This window comes from Tympanuchus pallidicinctus, unplaced genomic scaffold, assembly GCF_026119805.1.
Source record: "Tympanuchus pallidicinctus isolate F22 unplaced genomic scaffold, pur_lepc_1.0 scaffold3, whole genome shotgun sequence".
Taxonomy (NCBI): domain Eukaryota; kingdom Metazoa; phylum Chordata; class Aves; order Galliformes; family Phasianidae; genus Tympanuchus; species Tympanuchus pallidicinctus.
The window spans coordinates 102,561,676-102,578,915 of NW_026294747.1; the positions used below are offsets into that span (position 1 = coordinate 102,561,676).

At 36.7% G+C, this 17,240-nt stretch overlaps 1 protein-coding gene across 41 annotated transcripts in view; it reads right to left on the reverse strand.

Moving 5' to 3' along the window:
• The window catches only part of CLASP2 (cytoplasmic linker associated protein 2), a 128,788-nt gene that overhangs the window by 3,751 nt on the left and 107,797 nt on the right, over positions 1–17,240 (reverse strand). For 40 of the 41 annotated variants that reach the window (XM_052694273.1, XM_052694260.1, XM_052694256.1 and 37 more), the window contains 8 exons: positions 13,776–13,919; positions 8,626–8,769; positions 8,091–8,197; positions 7,278–7,431; positions 6,412–6,634; positions 3,331–3,524; positions 2,655–2,783; positions 761–967 (listed from right to left, as the gene is read on the reverse strand). In XM_052694273.1, the coding sequence (XP_052550233.1) occupies positions 761–967; positions 2,655–2,783; positions 3,331–3,524; positions 6,412–6,634; positions 7,278–7,431; positions 8,091–8,197; positions 8,626–8,769; positions 13,776–13,919 (1,302 nt within the window). The remainder of the gene's footprint in view (positions 1–760; positions 968–2,654; positions 2,784–3,330; positions 3,525–6,411; positions 6,635–7,277; positions 7,432–8,090; positions 8,198–8,625; positions 8,770–13,775; positions 13,920–17,240) is intronic. The other variant, XM_052694234.1, reaches the window with a different exon arrangement.

The following is a 17,240-nucleotide window of genomic DNA, read 5'->3' on the forward strand; positions in this document are numbered from 1 at the left end:
ATCACAGGATAAAGTCTTCTAGATTACAGATATTTATTAAACAGAAGACCATTGCATTCAGAGCTTTCTTACTCCTAAAGAAGCTGTTTCTTAACAGGTAAAACTCTGTTATTAACTCCCATCTTGTTACTGAATCATTTTTGTTTCTCATGCCTGGTTGTCTCACATCCCTTTCTCAGAAGGCTCTGCCTCTTACCTTCTTGCAGATGTGTGATTTGACCTTATGCATTAAAGTCAGAAATCTGCAGAATGAAGCCATCAAATTCTGGGAAGTCTTTATTCAGCACATGCAAGCTGATGTGTTTTGACTCTTTATATAGTGGCAGATTATTCATTTTTAAAGACAGAGAAAGAAACTTTTTATAACCTCCTAGTTTTATTGAACTTTCCCCAATCAACTGCTTCCTTCCTCTTGCTTCCCCCAAGCCCCAGGTGATAAAACCCTGCAACAGTACAAACATTCAACGTGGATGACTTCAGACCAAATGGTCACAACTTGGAAAAGATACTACATATAACTGAAAGAGTCTATTAAACTTAACTACAGCCAATACTTCATATCCTAGCCAGATCCTGAGTCCTAACCACAGTTACAGTTTAGCCAGGTGACAATGAAAGACAGTGTGCTCACTATCTGAATTAGTCTGGGTCAAAGTAGCCATCAATAAAAATCCCTCATGAGAGCCAAGCAATAGTATTTTGAAAAAATCTTTGTAATTCTTCCATACAAAGAAGGTGGGGTTTTTTGCTTTGTTTTTACCTGTATTAAACCTGGCACAATCTCTGGTAAAAGCTGAGTAAGAGTTTCTTTAGATACTCTCTCTATGACTTTTGTCTGCATTTTGATTGCAGCCAGATTAATTGGGTAATCTGCAGTCTGGATAATTGGACAAAGGACTTTGATGCACTGATCTGGGCTAATGGAAGTGGCCAGCATGGAAGCAGCTTCTTCAGCAGATCTCACCACCTATCGAAAGAATGAAAAAGACATGGAAAAATTATTTAGAAGAGTATTAGTGCCAGTACAAGTCTGGAGCATAAAAATTTCTTAACAGCTCCACAGCATTGTAAAAATAGGCAAAGGATTTTTAAATGTGTGCAATTTTGCAACTGCTGGACTACTGTACTAAAAACAAGGCTCTTCCCAACACCGTATGACTGAACTATACGTTCTGCAAGATGTGCATTGGTGTCTTCCAAAACTGCCTGAAAATACCTTCCAAACTTGACAATAGCTGTCAAATCAGATCTGAAATCTCTCTAGTCCGCAATGCTATGCAGAATATAAATACAATATTATACAATTACATATTGAAATCTCTCCACTATTGAAAGCCATAATTTCCTGTGTTGTCATTCATTACTGTCTTTGACCATTAATAAGCTTCCATGTTCATCTCAAAGACTGTTTAATGACAATCACAGATTGCTACTTCTGGAGGCTTCTCCCATCTTTAATTTAAAAAAAAAATTCAGTTAAGAGTTCTTAAGACTCTTAGGGAAGATACAGGAAAACAGTGAGTCAAAAGGTGCAGAAGCTCAGGATACAACACAGACATAAGAGGGAAAATTCATCTCTTCATATTTCTGCATCTGTGGTGTCTGGCAGCTAAAAGACAAGCTGCTAGATTATGTACAAATAACTCAGAAGTCTTTCTCTTCAACCTTGTCTTGTTTACTCTTTCTCACATGCATTAAAAAAAAAAAAAAAAAGGAGAAATAGAACAGTAATATGGAGGGACAAATGGAAAGAAAGAAAAAAATAAACATGGTGCATGAAATTAAGAGGGCGCAGGGAAAACAAAGATGAGTATCAGATGAGTGACAAACATCACTGGTATGGAAAAAACTGCAGTCAAACTTCTGAATTTGGAACTCCACCCCAAGTCCCATATACAGAAAAAGTCCTATCATAGGGAATGTGGGAGCAAGGAAAGCAGGGAGAGATTTATGCATCTCATTAGACATCTTATTTTCATAACATCAGTGACACTGATGTGAAGTGTTTAATGTTTGGGTGGTTTCTGTATTTGTGTTTCTTATATCAAAATACATCATCCTTTGATGTGTATGCACATTATCATAAGCTTTCTGAGCAAGATTACACTTATCCTACTTCTGAATCTCCTCACAGTTCCCAGCCACAACCAACTCTTCCCTGCAGTATCTCCTCTCCTGGAAACACTCAAAGCCATGCTCTCGAATGGTGAAGAAGAAAAGCTTAACTAGAGCTGGTTAAAAATGGGAAGGGATTGTAATTTCCTTGCCATGTTCAATCCTATCTCTCAACTACCAACTTTACAGAAATCCAAAGGGTTGCATTAGATAACTGGGCTAAAAAAAAACATATAACAAAAAACTCCCTTCAGTTATTCTTCATAGAACTGTGCTGGCACATCCCTGGCTGTGGTTTTACGTCCTCTTGGGCAGCACCCAAGGCAACTGTTACTAGGGCTGATATTAAGCATTTCTGAGCTTACAAAACTGTAGTTCTTTGTTTTTCTTTTTTTTGCATGCCTGTGTTAACATCTTCATTATTACACAAACGATTCATCGGTAAGATCTGATCTCTCAAACACTTTCTGGACATAACACAGCTGCTGCATTCTGTGATATTTTGTCACAGTCTCAAACAAAGAAAACTGCTTACTAACCTCCTTATGAGGATCCTTATGCGCTTCTAATGTCTTCATTATTGTGAGCTCTGCGTAATTCTTAAACCTTGCTGGCTGATTCCTTAGGATTTCTCTTAGAACTTTCAATGCCAAAGCTCTAATTGCATGCTAGAGATTAAATATTAAAACAAATGAGTTATGTAACATTGAATAGGCAAATGTTTAAGTGTTTATTCAACAGTTTATAAAGTTTTGACATAGTAAAACATCAGTGCCTTTCTATGCATATATACAATATGAAGCTAATATGGAAATAAATACAGCTAAAAAAAGTCTTTGCTCTTTTTGAAATAATTCAGGTGGTGCATCATAACCATGCTGCTAATTGGAACTATCTATGCTGAGCTGCATATAATTTTACTCTTTGGAGTATTTTAGCATCACACAGTCACACAAATACATTATCCTTGAAAACAGACATTTTATTATTATCAAATCAAAAGCAATTATTAGTGCCAAGTAAACCTGAAGGATACTTGAGAAGATGGCCTTTCACCATTAAGAGATTCAAGAGTTCACATGATGTTCCTGCATTTCCATAACTTCTTGTTTTTCAAGACTAGCTGGAATTTGTGCTTTTCCTACAACCCACACAACTTTAAAAGCCACTGAAAGCAAACCATGTGCATTTTTAACTAGATTAATCTAACTTTACCTCTTTGTCTCCAAGTGTTTCAAGCAGCAAAAGCAGTATTGTTTTGAAGTGCTCATCCCAAACACCAAAAGACTCTTCTTGAGTTAACTTCATGAGCTCATACAGGGCAGCCTTTCTTTCCTCAACTCTCTCGTTATGGTTTGATAACTCTTTTAGTAACTCTGCAACTAGATCAGAATGATCCATGGGAGGCTCTATCAAAAAAGGAATGTATACAAACAGAATTTTGAAACTTGGTAAATATTAGTAAATATTAGTGCCTGATGCAGAACTGAAAAGTATCTTCTAGGGTAGCTAACTGCTTTCTTTTTGTTTTGTTTTGTTTTCCTCCAAGTCTGTTTGCCAGAATTACAGTTTAATTACTTCATTTTCAAAGCAGCCAATATTCCAGACCAAGCTTACAATCACAACAAAACAACGATGATACAGCAAAAAACAAAAGCATCCACAAAATTGAAGAGAATCCAGCAACCTGTAGGCTGGCTTACTGCTAGAGTTTCTTGCTCCTGTAATTCAAAAGTGGCAAGTTCCCTGGATCCTTTTAAATCTGATCTATACAACACAGGGCTGCTTTTCCCATGACCTTTCCATCGAAGAAGAAAAATTCACACTTGCACCTTCAGTATTACTGTACTGGTCAGATTTTTTGTAAGCCACGACTCCACAGCAATGGCTAGGCTTTCAACACAAACAGGAAAACAAAATGCACAAGAGTGGTCCTTGATGTAAAACAGTGGAAATACAAACAAACCAAGGCTTTTAGCCTCAAAGAGATTCCAGGGAATGCCTACTATCCCAGTGGCAGTCATTACAAGATAGCACTGGATTTTAGTTTTGATTACGGAGAATTCCATGATGATGGAGAAAAGTATCAGTAGCAATTCTTATTTGGAAACACTGGACTACAGATGTGGAAATCTGCAAAGTCAAAAATAAAAGCCTTGATTCTGGTCTAATTTAAGTGGAACGTCAAGATACTGCCTTTACTCCATCATCAGGACCCTTGTAGCCTTCAAGAAATAAAAGCAGACAGCTTCTACCTTTGCACTGAGACTTTGGAATAAATTAACTTTTTTTTTTTTTTTAATTCCCCTGGACAGAGGCTGAAAGTTTTCTTTCAGGGGGTAAAGAACAGCATTAAAAACCAAGTTTTCCCAAAACTGCACCTTTCCCAAAATTATTGCACTTTATTAACACGTGAAATACACTTTTCAGAACAAATTTATTAGGTCATATACTGAGAGACTACAATTCTTAAAAACATAAGGACACGATGTGGGGTGTATTCTTTCACAGTTTGTATTTTCCATTCCTGTATATGATTTAGCTGTGGTGTTTAATTCACAAACATTCTCCAGATAAGAAAGGAGAAGTGTAAAAATGTACTTGCAACTTTTTTTTCCCCCTGAAAACAACAACAGAAATGAGTAGGAGCAAATGCAAGTGCTTCATCTGAATGAAATATGTAGCAGATACATGTAAAATATTATATATATACAAATATTTGATAAAGAACAGCTCTTCTCAAACCATCAAATAATGTCATTTTGACAAGATACGCAGTGCTGGCAAAAGGAAAGCATGGCATGTTCTGAACACAACAAAGATTTGCCTACTGTCTGAAACATGCCCAAGCAAGTCAACAGGGCAGGAACAAAGCCTGGATGAAATACTTGTAAAATGACTGGATTCTAAATTGCTTTCTATTACTCTTGGAGGATACCAGTGATGTCCCTGCTCAGGCCTGTGCATGGCCTGGTTCTGTTTGATGCTTTTATTAACGCTTTTCATGGAATATGGAGACTACTTTTAAAATCTACAAACTATTTCATTTTAAAAACAATGAAAGAGAGAAGAAATGGTAATTAACTTGATAAATAAGGAATGATCTGAAAGAAAAAAAGATGAAAACTAATGACAGTAAGTTAAAGGCAAGACAAAGAAGTGAATTCTTAAGCCCATATACAAAGTACTAGTTAAAAAAGCAGACATATGCAAAGCGCAATCTATGGAAACGAGAAGAAAGAAAGGAGCTTCTTTGCAAAGGAACACTGGGTTCCAAACAGAGGCTGTGTACTGCTTCTAAGGAAAAGTGACTTAAAAATCCAAGCTAACTTTGGCAAGAGGAAGAAAAATTCAAGATTTTCAGCAGATAGCAGCAGTTAGTAGCAAATAAACACAAGACAAGCTGAAGAATATAGATTTTGCACACAAATGAGATGAGACTATCAGATCCAAACCACGGGGAAAAAAACAAACAAACCAAAACCATCCCAATGGATGTATTTATGTATGTATGCATGCATGTATGTATGTATCTATCTATCTATCTATTTTGCATCAAACAATATTTTGGTATACACTCCTATTCAAAAAAGACAAGATATGTCTCTTCTGAATAATTGCTACTATACACCAATAGATCCAAAAAGCAGGTAGGTAAAGAAAATGAATATAAAGATTGCTGAATAAAATAATTAATGTGACAACACATTTTGCTGGAAGAACAGAGTGCACGTGATGATGTGTAAGAAATTTTTCCCAGGAAAAAGCCTACAAAACAGCAACCCAAATTCCTAAAGATACATAAAGATAAAAGAGCTAAAAGATTCACTTTCCAGGTAATAGCATTTTTTCCCCTTGCAAAAGCCTGTTTAGTCAATATAAAATACCAACGTCATGTTTCACATACAAATATTTTACTAACAAAATACTTCATCTTTCGCCTAATTCCTGAACTGGTTTAATCCAGCTTTACTTGTTGTAAATGTTTTTCTTTAAATCTCAACCATAGAGTAGTGTGGTAAATAAACTTTATATTGACAGTCCTGCTGTTAAAACAATACCAGAAGAATACAATACCATTCAATAATTACCTCATTTCCCACCCACCCTCAATCTATATAAATGTCAAACAATCCAACAGTGTCAGTCAGAAGGACTGCTGATAAATAAACTAGTTTAAAATACATTATGTAAAACCTCTTAAGGAAATGGATAGTGCTAATGGTTAACTCAGAAACTGAACTAAAAGGTGAAAAATGTCACAGCTTCTAGAACAGAAGGCAAACTGAAGCTTACCATCAGGAAATTGCTCTGCATCATCATCAAACATGGCTTCCTTCAAAGCAGATTTATTAAACGAACTATCAGAATAATTGTATGGGTTATAATCTCGTGAGCGTGGTGAAGAGTGAGGAGGCATTGTGTTGAGTAATGATGTCTTGTTATCAAGAGCTGTTCGGCCTGTCTCACTCACACCACCTCCTGCTCGTAGCTCTGCTATTCCAGAAGCACTGCTGATCTGCAGGAAAAGAAATACCAGATTTATACATAACACACGCTTTTCAAATCACTACTTTACACACACATCTAAGTAGCAGAAACTTATAAAGATTGGAAAGTTTCCTAAGCATTTCTGAGGATACATTAAGCTGGCCTTCAGGTAAGAAGACTTTGCTACAGCACCCTGAACTTTAAAAACAAAAAAAGAAAAGAAAAAAAAAAGGTGTACAGTTCATGTTTAAGCATCCACACTTTGGGCAGGTTCAGCAGATCTGAAAGTCGAAGTTCCACAGAAACAGAAGTTTAAAACAGTGTATTCGCCACTGAAAAACCTCTGGGTTTTGAATGGAATTAAACTTCTGGGAAAAAGAACACTGTACAAATCTCTCAAAAATTAAACTCCTTGTTCTATGAGATGAAATTTTTGAAAGTACTGATGTTTAAAATAAACAAAAAGTTAATGCCACTTAAAATTAGCAATTAAAATGCATTTAGAATGCTGGGAACTGTTATGCTTGTTTCTTTTAAGCTCTGAAGTTAGCATATATGTCCCACCGCAGAAATGGGTACAGACAAACCTACTTAAAAAGATGTTTTATCTTTAATAGTAGGTCAGATATTGGCTTGGTTTGCCAGTACCAAGATGTACCACGTTTACTCACTGAATCAACATCATCTTTTTTTGAATCCCGTTTCACAGGTTCGTTCATATCCTCCTGACTGCGGAAACTGAAGTTCTGAATAGCTTCAGTGACTCCACGAAGAGAACTGTAAATGTCTTCGGAATTCATATTTTCTGTATCATAATCAAATGCACTGTGGGCCATGGAAAAGGACATACAAATTAAGGTGGATTTATTTTCTGATCCTGTATTTTTAAGTAACGTTAACATGGAAGTACAGACACACAGGAAACAGTAATAAAATTAAGCACTGCAAGTGGCTAGCCAAGAAAGCAGCATCTGACTCAAGTACAACTTCTGCTGTTTTACTCTTCTAAGAGAATTTTACACCATTCTCCCTCTGTAAGAAAGATTTCCAGAGTAAGGGGAACTGATCAACATATTGATTGACTGCTAAAAGCAAAGTTACAAAATCCACTTCACTGACAACTCTGATGCCATCAAAGAAGGTAAGAATATTTATGAACAATTCTTATCCCCCCCAAATTAATTCTGGCTGGATGACTTAAGGTGTTTTAACATGTGCTGGGGATGAAGGTTTCTCTTCCATCTCCTACTGTGCCTCTTGCACTCTCAAATGCACAAGTTAGGAAAGCCCTGGCTCCTGTCAGACCATTCAGAGAGGTGGAACACTTCACTATTATGTCATTCTGTAGAGAAAGAGGGATTATTTTTCAGCATTTGTGACTGTGCCAAACGCACTCCATTTCTTCACAGCCTGGTTTACTATTTTGGAGAACATGTTTAATGAAGCCTTAGATGCAGAACTGCAGCAACGTTGGCCAAAATTACCTTGGTGACAAAGTGTTCTGCGATGTATTAGTTGGGGAAGTGAGAGGACTTGACCAGCTTGCTGGGGAGCGTGGAGTAGGTCTTGTCAAAGGACTTCCCATTGAACCCTGGTAGAGGAGAGATGAGAAGAGATACTACAGCAAGTCCATGGCTTCCCCTTTACTTGATTATTCTTTTTATTTTCTAGCACCCATAAACATTTAAAGAAATGCTATTTAATTTCTTGGCTTCTCTAACCAATGACATTAATTTCAAATATTTAACTCTGAAATAATTAACGTAAGAGATAATAAACATTTCTCTTAACAAGTCCATTCAAACTTCGTTAAGTCACTTACTTGGAAGTAACCTACACTGAACAAATATCTCTGCAGGAAAATAAAAAGCATTCCATAAGGAGTGGTATCTGCTAATAAGACTTCATGGGGGGCTTGGATGACCTCCACTAATTTTCTCACTCACACAACTCTAATGAAATGGAGCTGTGTCCAAAACACCAGTAAATTCAGAAATAATAATATAGAAGTTGAGATACCTGACCACTGTTGCCTGTATTTCGGAGATGATTATGAAGAAGCTTTGTGGCTCCATCCTGAAATGTTTTTGGTAAAGCACCCAGCAGCATTGTAAACTCAGGAGTATTAAGTTCAAAAAGGGAAATGAGTACTGACTGTGCAGCCTAGAAGAAAAAGCAGATTAAAATCACTGAGTTGCTACAATGACAGGCAGTCACAAAAGGTGATGTAAGTATTAACTTAAATAAAGATATTAGCAGTTATAAACTAATGCAGTTCATATGCACTGCTAAGATCAAGGTTCAGATATTCATAACTTCAGGCACACAACAGGGAGCTTAAACCTTTCAGAATCATCCTAATAAGCAGTCTTTCAGCTAGATGATCCTGAACCCTCCCTCCCCAGAACTCTGTTTACTAAAAGGAGTGAAGGAAGTATCATAACGGCTTCTACAGGCAAATTGAGCAGATTTTAAAACGGAAAAATTGAACACACCAATTAGGAATAAGTTTGTAATTCCTTCTCCTGAATTCCACAAGTGGTAAGACACAATACCAACAGACTAGCTTTCAAGCACCACGATGATGCAGGCTACTCCAAGAGTAATGGCTCCTATTTATTTCTGTGGAAACTTCAACTAATACAAAGAGAACAGTAACACTACTTAATAGAACAAATTCTCAGCTACCAAATATTTTTTTCAACCCAGTAGCTATGCATTTTTATCAGCTGTGAATAAGAACCTGCATGCCACACTCAAAAAAAAACCTGCACCAGTGGAGATGACCGTTTCACAGCTGCTATGACAGCACTGTTGCCAGAAAACTGTTACCCATACAGTCCATCTTTCATCATTCCAGACACGTGGAAATCAGGAGGCACCAAATCCAGAGTATCCTGTGGGTATGGCAGGACAGTCCAGCCAAGATTGGCAATGTGCTCTACTCTCTTCAAACTGGTATGAGGCCCAGTGTTATTGTGTTGCAAGAGAAAGGTTGTCTTCTCTGGATGGGCTGTGGAAATTCAAGCCTTCAGCTTAACGTCTGATGCAGCAGCCAAAGTTGATGGTTAGTTTGAGTTCCAGGAAATCCAGAGGGATCACCCCTTTCCTATTTCAAAAGACACTGCATTCTCACCTACTGAGGGCTGTGTCATAAACTTTTTCTTTGATGGGAAATGCACATCACCATGCCAAAGACTGCCATTTTGCCTCTGGATTGTAGTGGTGACATGACGTCTCTTCCTCCCCAATGGTGTGATCCAGGAAATTTTCACTTTCAGCCTTGTATCGGTTCAACAGGTCACAACAAGATTGTACGCAGTGTTCTTTCCGTTCCTGTGTGAACATCTGTGGGACCCACCTGGCTCAAACACTATGATATTCCAACGTAGCCACCACTTTCTCCAGCACATTGAAGGCAATATTCAGCTCCATACACAGACCCCTGGTTGTAATCTGCCATTTCACATGGATGAACTGATCAAGATGTTCTTCACTGTGTGGTATGACAGCTGTGTGTGGCCATCCAGAACATGATTTGTCTTTCACATTACTGTTACCACTGCAGAAACGCAGCACCCACTGCCTCACTCTGCTCACATCCACTATTTGGTGTCAAGAAATGTTCAGCAAGTATTGAGGAACGTCAATGGGAGCATTTTTTTTTCTGCATGGAACAATTTAATTCCACACCTTTGCTTCAGATGTGCTTCCATACCAGACGCCATTTGATCAGACTGCCCCTCTGCTGCCATCTGTCGCACAGCAACAAAATGTAACAGGGTGCTGGTGGGAAGGTTCAACCCCTACTGCCATGCCACCAACCTCTGCCCTCTGACACTGTGGGCCAGGAACAGGAGATTTACCTTTGGCACTACCTTCTTATTGCTGTACATTCGAAAGATGAAAACTTACGTACTGGAGTTTGTAGTGTTCTGGATTACACCTTCCACACCCCCAATTTTAGCACTTCATATTTAACAGCATCCTCATCCTACAGCATGTTTTCATACAACGTATTTTATTTATTTACTTCTGCCAAGAGGTAAATAAACAGTGACAAAGCACTACAGTATGTTACAGAATGATGGGATACCACTTGAGTTCCTCTCTGCTAAAGAAATGTTGAATGCATGACTTAGTTTGTTAAATATTCACTGGACAGGCTAACAAAACTGTGAACATTGCAACTAACTTAGCACATGCGATGAAAAGCTAGTGATTATTAAGTTTCTTTATAGTATGAAACTCTGGTTCTGAGATTAACCAACTTTATCTAGTTTCAATAGAAGTGACACACCATCAAGGTCTGCCACGCACTGGAGAGAACCAGTGCCTCATGCTAGCCAGAATGACAGGCAGCTTGGTTCAGCACCAAAAATACTTCAAGCAAGTAGTTTAGAAATTCTTTTAGACATTTATTTCCCTCCTTTGCTTCGAGAGCAATGAACTGTAGCACTTTTTAATTAGAAGTGGAAAGCCAAGCTATGAGAGCACATACCAGCACACATCTTAGTATTAAATCTAATGATGAAAATTCTAGCATGTTAGAACGCCACAAACTGTCTTTGCACACTCGTGATCAGCTGTTTTCCTGTACTTTTATTCCCTCCTCCCTGAACAGTCTTCAAGTGAACAGCCTGAATGCCCTCTACAACCTGTCTTTGGTGCTCTGTTTTTCCCCTCATTATTTCTTTTAGTCAGTCTTTTCACATAAATTGATACATACAAAACCAAAACAAAACCTCCAACTGAACAAAGGTTTGGAAGGTACCACTTTATTTTCTCTGTCCTGTTATCCACATCTTCACTGCCTAACGCTGTGTGTACTTAAGCTGCCAACAATAATAACAAAACATATATATAACAAAATACAGTCTACAGTCATATCAGGAAAGAAACTGATAACCATCAGGTTTGCCTACAAGCTCAACCTGAAGTATCAAAATGGAAATCGACTCACAGAAGGTTTCCTTAAGGAGCCATCTATTTTCCTTCTTCCTTATTAATAAAAAAAGAGAGAGAGAGAGAAAGAAAGAAAGAAAAAGGGGAAAAAAAAGAAAAAAGGCGTTTTAGAGTATTTGGCTTTTTTTCCCCTCTGACTATAAGCTTGCTCTCTTGAGATTGTCACATCCACTCACATTTTAAAAGGAGTAAGAATGAGAAGTATGTTTTGTATTGCTCTAACTTAGAAGAACTCTAAGATTTTCATTCTTCTCAGAAGAGTTTTAATTGTAGAGGAAAGTAGAATTTTACACTCCAGACTGCAGTCCCTAAGTAAACTACATTAACTGTGCCCATCTGAACACTAATATTAAAAAAATAATAATAAAAAAAATTAATCTACTTGGAATGTTTTTTGTTTTGTTTTGTGTTTTAGAGAAAAGCAAAATGGCACAGAAAAACAAGTGGTAAAAAAAATCTTAATTTAAAGAAAGCATGTAAGATGTTAATGTTACTGTCATCTTTAAAAAAAGTTTAGAAAAATTGACATAACCATGCTAACATTTTCAAGTCTGTCAACAGAACGAAACATTTTAAAGGATCAGAATAACTTTTTTTGACTATTTATTGGCAAATTTTTACTTTGAGACTTACTAAAGGCTTTTGGGAGTTAGCAACCCCTAGCAAGTCTGTTATGGAAAGAAAATATAAACTGAGAAAGCTTCATATAATTAAAGTGTTCCAGATGATAAAACTCAAAGGCAATTCTTTCCATGATTCAGTTACTTATTGACATCAAAATGGTTATTAAAGATATGAAGCATAAGATAAGACAGCTCGCCACGTGTCTCAGTACTAAAACTACTGATTTAGAAGATAGTGCTGCTTCAGTTCCTTTTCTAGTTTATGGTCTCATGCATGTCACTAGAACATGGCAAGTAGGCGAGACAAGTCCAAAGGATAGAACCTGTTGCTGCTTTCTCATGCTGAAAGTTATATTGGAAATGGAAGGTTAAAAAAAGCTATCTGCATTATAAATTTTGCTACGGTGAATTATTACAAACAACCAAGATATCAAGAAGTGGCAAAAGTTACTTTCATTTTCTTTTGCAGTATACACTGTGAGAGATAGCTCTCCATCTTTTTCTATCAATTCTCTCCCACAAAGCTTCCCTCCTGAAGGAAGCTTTGATTCTGATTCCAGAAACAAAGTTGCCAAAACTCAAGCTGATCTGAATCTAGCTAAGGAAATCTGAAGAAATAAATTATTTTTATTTCAATTGCAAAAATAAACAGAGAAAAATGAACATAAGAGTTATAGCTCTATGCCAAACATGATTCTGCTTTATGAGCAATAGACAAAGTATTTCTATTTAACATTCAAGAAGTGCTAACATATCGATAAAGGCAGCTAAACAGGATGGATGTTGACAATGAGAAAAACAACAAATAAATCTATTCCATCTATATGCAAAGAGAATTAAAAGAAATTTGCTCTCTAATTTCAAGAATTATCTAGTGTACTTTTCTGAAGGCTGCACTGGTAAATTTCTCATGGTTATTTTTTATCCTTATTCTGAATGCCCACAAATATTTATATGGCTTTACAAGAGTTATGTGGAGAGGGGATTTTTGCACTGGAACTGTAGCATCACAAGAACAATTCTTTGATACAACCTCATTTACAAATACCAAAGGCTAAACACAAGATTGCTTACCAGTCTTTTGTGTTCCACAAAAAACCTAACTGAGGCTGAAGTGAGCTCACGATCACAGTCACCATTCCTATTGTGAACGTGCTATTACTATTATAGATGGTTTTGGAAGTAAGATTGAAACTGTACAGAAAATGTCTACAGAAAATATCTTAATACCAGAGAGTGCTTGAAACAAAAGTTAATCCCTGTCCTATGAAATATGATCTCTATATATTAACAAGTGTGAAATACAACCATGATGTGGAGATTCAAGATATTAAATTTTACTGGAACGTTCCCAAACATGTACTTTCTGGTAGTTTTACTTTGGCAATTTTGGTATTTTAGACACAACTCTTCGTTGTATTTGCTCAGAAGGACACAGAAGTCTATTTTCTCCGGGAAACAATAAAATTGTTTTTAAAGAAAAATAAACTTTTTTTCCTATTTAGGCATGAATTATCAATAACTTGTTTAATCTGCCCAAGACACTTGGAATATACTGTAAGTACACATCAACCAACATACCTTCCTAACATCTGAGCTTTTAGGTTCTGTGGTCCAGGTGATGATTCGAGACACTGCTAACCTAGTTTCACTTGAATTTACAAAATCCCCTGGATCCATCTGTTGTGCAAGAGTCTCTATGTATTTAAGAATTGCAACTTTTACCTGTAAAGAGAAGTAGAGTTAGCTGGATAATAAAAACTGTGCGACAAGAACAAGAGTGCTTACAGAACACAGTGCACATTCTCTAAAATACTTTTTAATTATCCTAAACGTCTTTTCAGCATTGGCATAAAACTTCAAGCAGCAAATTAATTTACAGAGAAGTACATTGTTTCAACAAGTTCTACAGAAATTGTACTGATAGAAATTTCAGATTTCACTGGTAGTGACTAAAAGGTAATGGATCATTTAACAAACAGAAAATGAAAGTACTCAAAACATTTGTGCACATTCAAAACTATTGAGAATTTCTTTCAAATATTAAAACAAAAAAGGACATAATCTGATAAACCGATAATCAGGTTAAGTTAGAATATGATGCAGTTAATACTCAGTACCCTTTTATGAAAACCAGTGCACACAAGTCAGCACTGCCAGAGATAAGCTCTATGAATCTTCTGACTGAAAATTAAAAGCCATGGAATAGAGTTTCCACAAAACTCTACCTTAACACATAAAGAGTTTTCCTTTGAAGATATTAAGGGGATAGACACGAATTTACCAGAAGGACAGAAAAGCTGCCCAGATGTTCTCTGAATGACTGACTCCCCTTATGCAGAATTACAGTTTTAACTGTCTCAACTGCAACCTCTCTTTAATTTCTTCAAAACTGCATCACTGCCCAGCTTTAACAGAGGGGTGCTATGCCTGTAACTCCCTTACACATTCTCTGCTCAGTTCCTGCTGCCCCAGAGATAACTGTCATTCTACCCATCAAAAAAAGTGGTTAACATTCATTTATGCAACCTTTTCAACTTAGGTATTTCTGGCTCAGTGGAATTAAAAGCTGCTATCAGGAGGGAGAAACAAATGCCCCTCATAAGCAGAAAGCAAGCAAGCTCCAGGCATAATTTCAATTATATATGACTTGTAGTGTTCTGAACAGAACTATTTAGCAACTTCCATCGGTCATCAAAACTTCCAGGCTGTTAACACACACGATACAACAATAAATGACATGCACATTACTGATAGCTGATACATTAATAATGAACACTTCATTTTCACAGCAGCTGTTAAAATTGGTTTTTCAAGGTTACACAACAACCAACAGTTAGAGGTTTTCAGCTTAGGCAAATCAATACCAACATACTTGGCATGAAAACACTATTGGCAAGATTCCTTCAGAAAGAGGGAAAACACAAAAATCCCTATAATGAGATGCACATATTACTGATATAAAACACCCTAAATTAAACTCTGAAAGAGCAGCAAATCTACTTATGATGCATTTTAGTCACTACTACAAACAAGTGAGAGTAGAAATAAAAGTTTTAAGATAATACTCTTTAACAATCCAATTTATCTCTGCAAGATCTGAGACAAATGATTTTTAACTATAATGAAAGCAGCTGCAGGAATTCTTAAAATTACTATTTGCTGTTCATCTCAAACCACTGTCTCTGAAGCTGTTTAATATTGCCATGACTTTACTTGCATGCTGTAGGCTGAATTTATTGCATCTAGCTGGACTACAAGCACTGAGACGGTGAGTATTTTTCCTGTACAGAATACAATACAGACAGACACTTAAAGAATAGCTGTAGTAAGTGAGCTGAAATATAAAGTAAGCTTCAGGTAGCACTATTATACACAAAAACTAGATAAATGAAACCAAAGTGTTCCCATAAAAACCTTCCACAGGTAAATTTTGGCACAAAAATATTCTGTGCAACTCATCAGATTCAGGAAATGCTGTAAGGATGCTACACAGTCAGTGTCAGAAGGCAAACTTTTTTCCTGTCCTGTGAAACATTTTAGATGTACTGAGTCTCATTTTGTCCACAAAGATAAGTCACAGAAATGTCCCACCTAATAAGAAAGAGTCAAGAAGAATGCAGAGAATACCTTCCTTAAAATAGACAAATGTCCATCTCTTACAGCACTCTCCTAGGATGCAAGAGAGTGAACTCTGCTTTACTCAGGTGAAATGCCATCACAGTGTTTTCCAGCTTGCCACATCCCTCGTGTCAGTCCTAGCAGCTGGGTTACTCTGATACTGCCTCTATCTTGCTTTAACCAAATGACTACAAAAACCATAACGACTGACTTTTAAAGGGCTCTCATCTCCATGAATGTGCTGTGTTTTTGTCTTTTTATTTTTTTAATGCAGAAAATTTAATATGACTTTAAAGGGAAAAAAAAAAAAAAAAAAACCAAACAACTGTAGCAACAAACTTTTCAAGACATTAATATTTTCAAAGGAAAGAATAATTCAGAAACTTCTAATGAGCTTTGGCCAAAATGCTTATTAACAGTTCTCTCTGTATGTGAACCATCATGTATTCAACCTGAGAAAAATGAAAGTGATGCTTGGAAGTATTTTCCAGGACAACACTTGTCCATAGGAAAACGTATGTTCTGCACCTGCAAAATAACAAGCTTATTACATGTGACTACTATGCATAAACTTGACAAAAACAGATACGTGCACCTGACATCTGTAAGCTGTATTTCAGCAGTTCACCACAGCTGCATGTTTCCTTAATGCCAATGAGTAAGACAGGACACAATACAGCACTGTGTGTATTCTATACCAGTAGAATAACATCATCTCTGTTTGTTCAGCTTTCCTAATCTACCTCCTGGAGTCACTCTAAAAGCTTCAATTTATTTTCCAAGGCTTAGGTGTGTGTAAATGTTAAACGATGACAACGACAGTTTAATCTGAAGGATCACGACTGGCAGTACTGCCACATGAAAACAGGAAAGAAGCATCATATGAAGGAAGGAATCCTTCCATGAAAGCAAGTTTCTGATTTTATCACATCCTGAACCAAAACTATCTCTTTTTTTTTTCAGAGAAAAAACAAAAGCTGAAGATCCCAAGAAATAGAGCAGTACCTAAAGATTTTTCAGTTAATCTCAGATATCTGGGTGCACTGAGGATGGAATTTTGGCAAAACATTCAGAGTGGATATTAGATAAATAAATTTGCAATTTAAGTTCAGTAACTTCACTGCTTTGATCTGAAGTTGTAATTATTTAGCAAAGATGGAAGATGGGGGACAGGCACCACTTCTTTCTGAAAAAACTCACCTTCTCTTTAGCAGTTAGATAATTAGGTGTCCCAAAAAGAATAGCTCAATCACCAAATTCACCTTTCTGGTGAGGAAAACCAAGTAAAATAAAATCCAATTTGTTCCAAGGATTTATTTAAACAACAAACTGATTTTTACTACCTCATTTGCTGTCTTCAATAAATGACAGCAGTCCCTTTTTAACACAGCTCTACGAAGCAACAGTGGTCAACGTATCAACTGT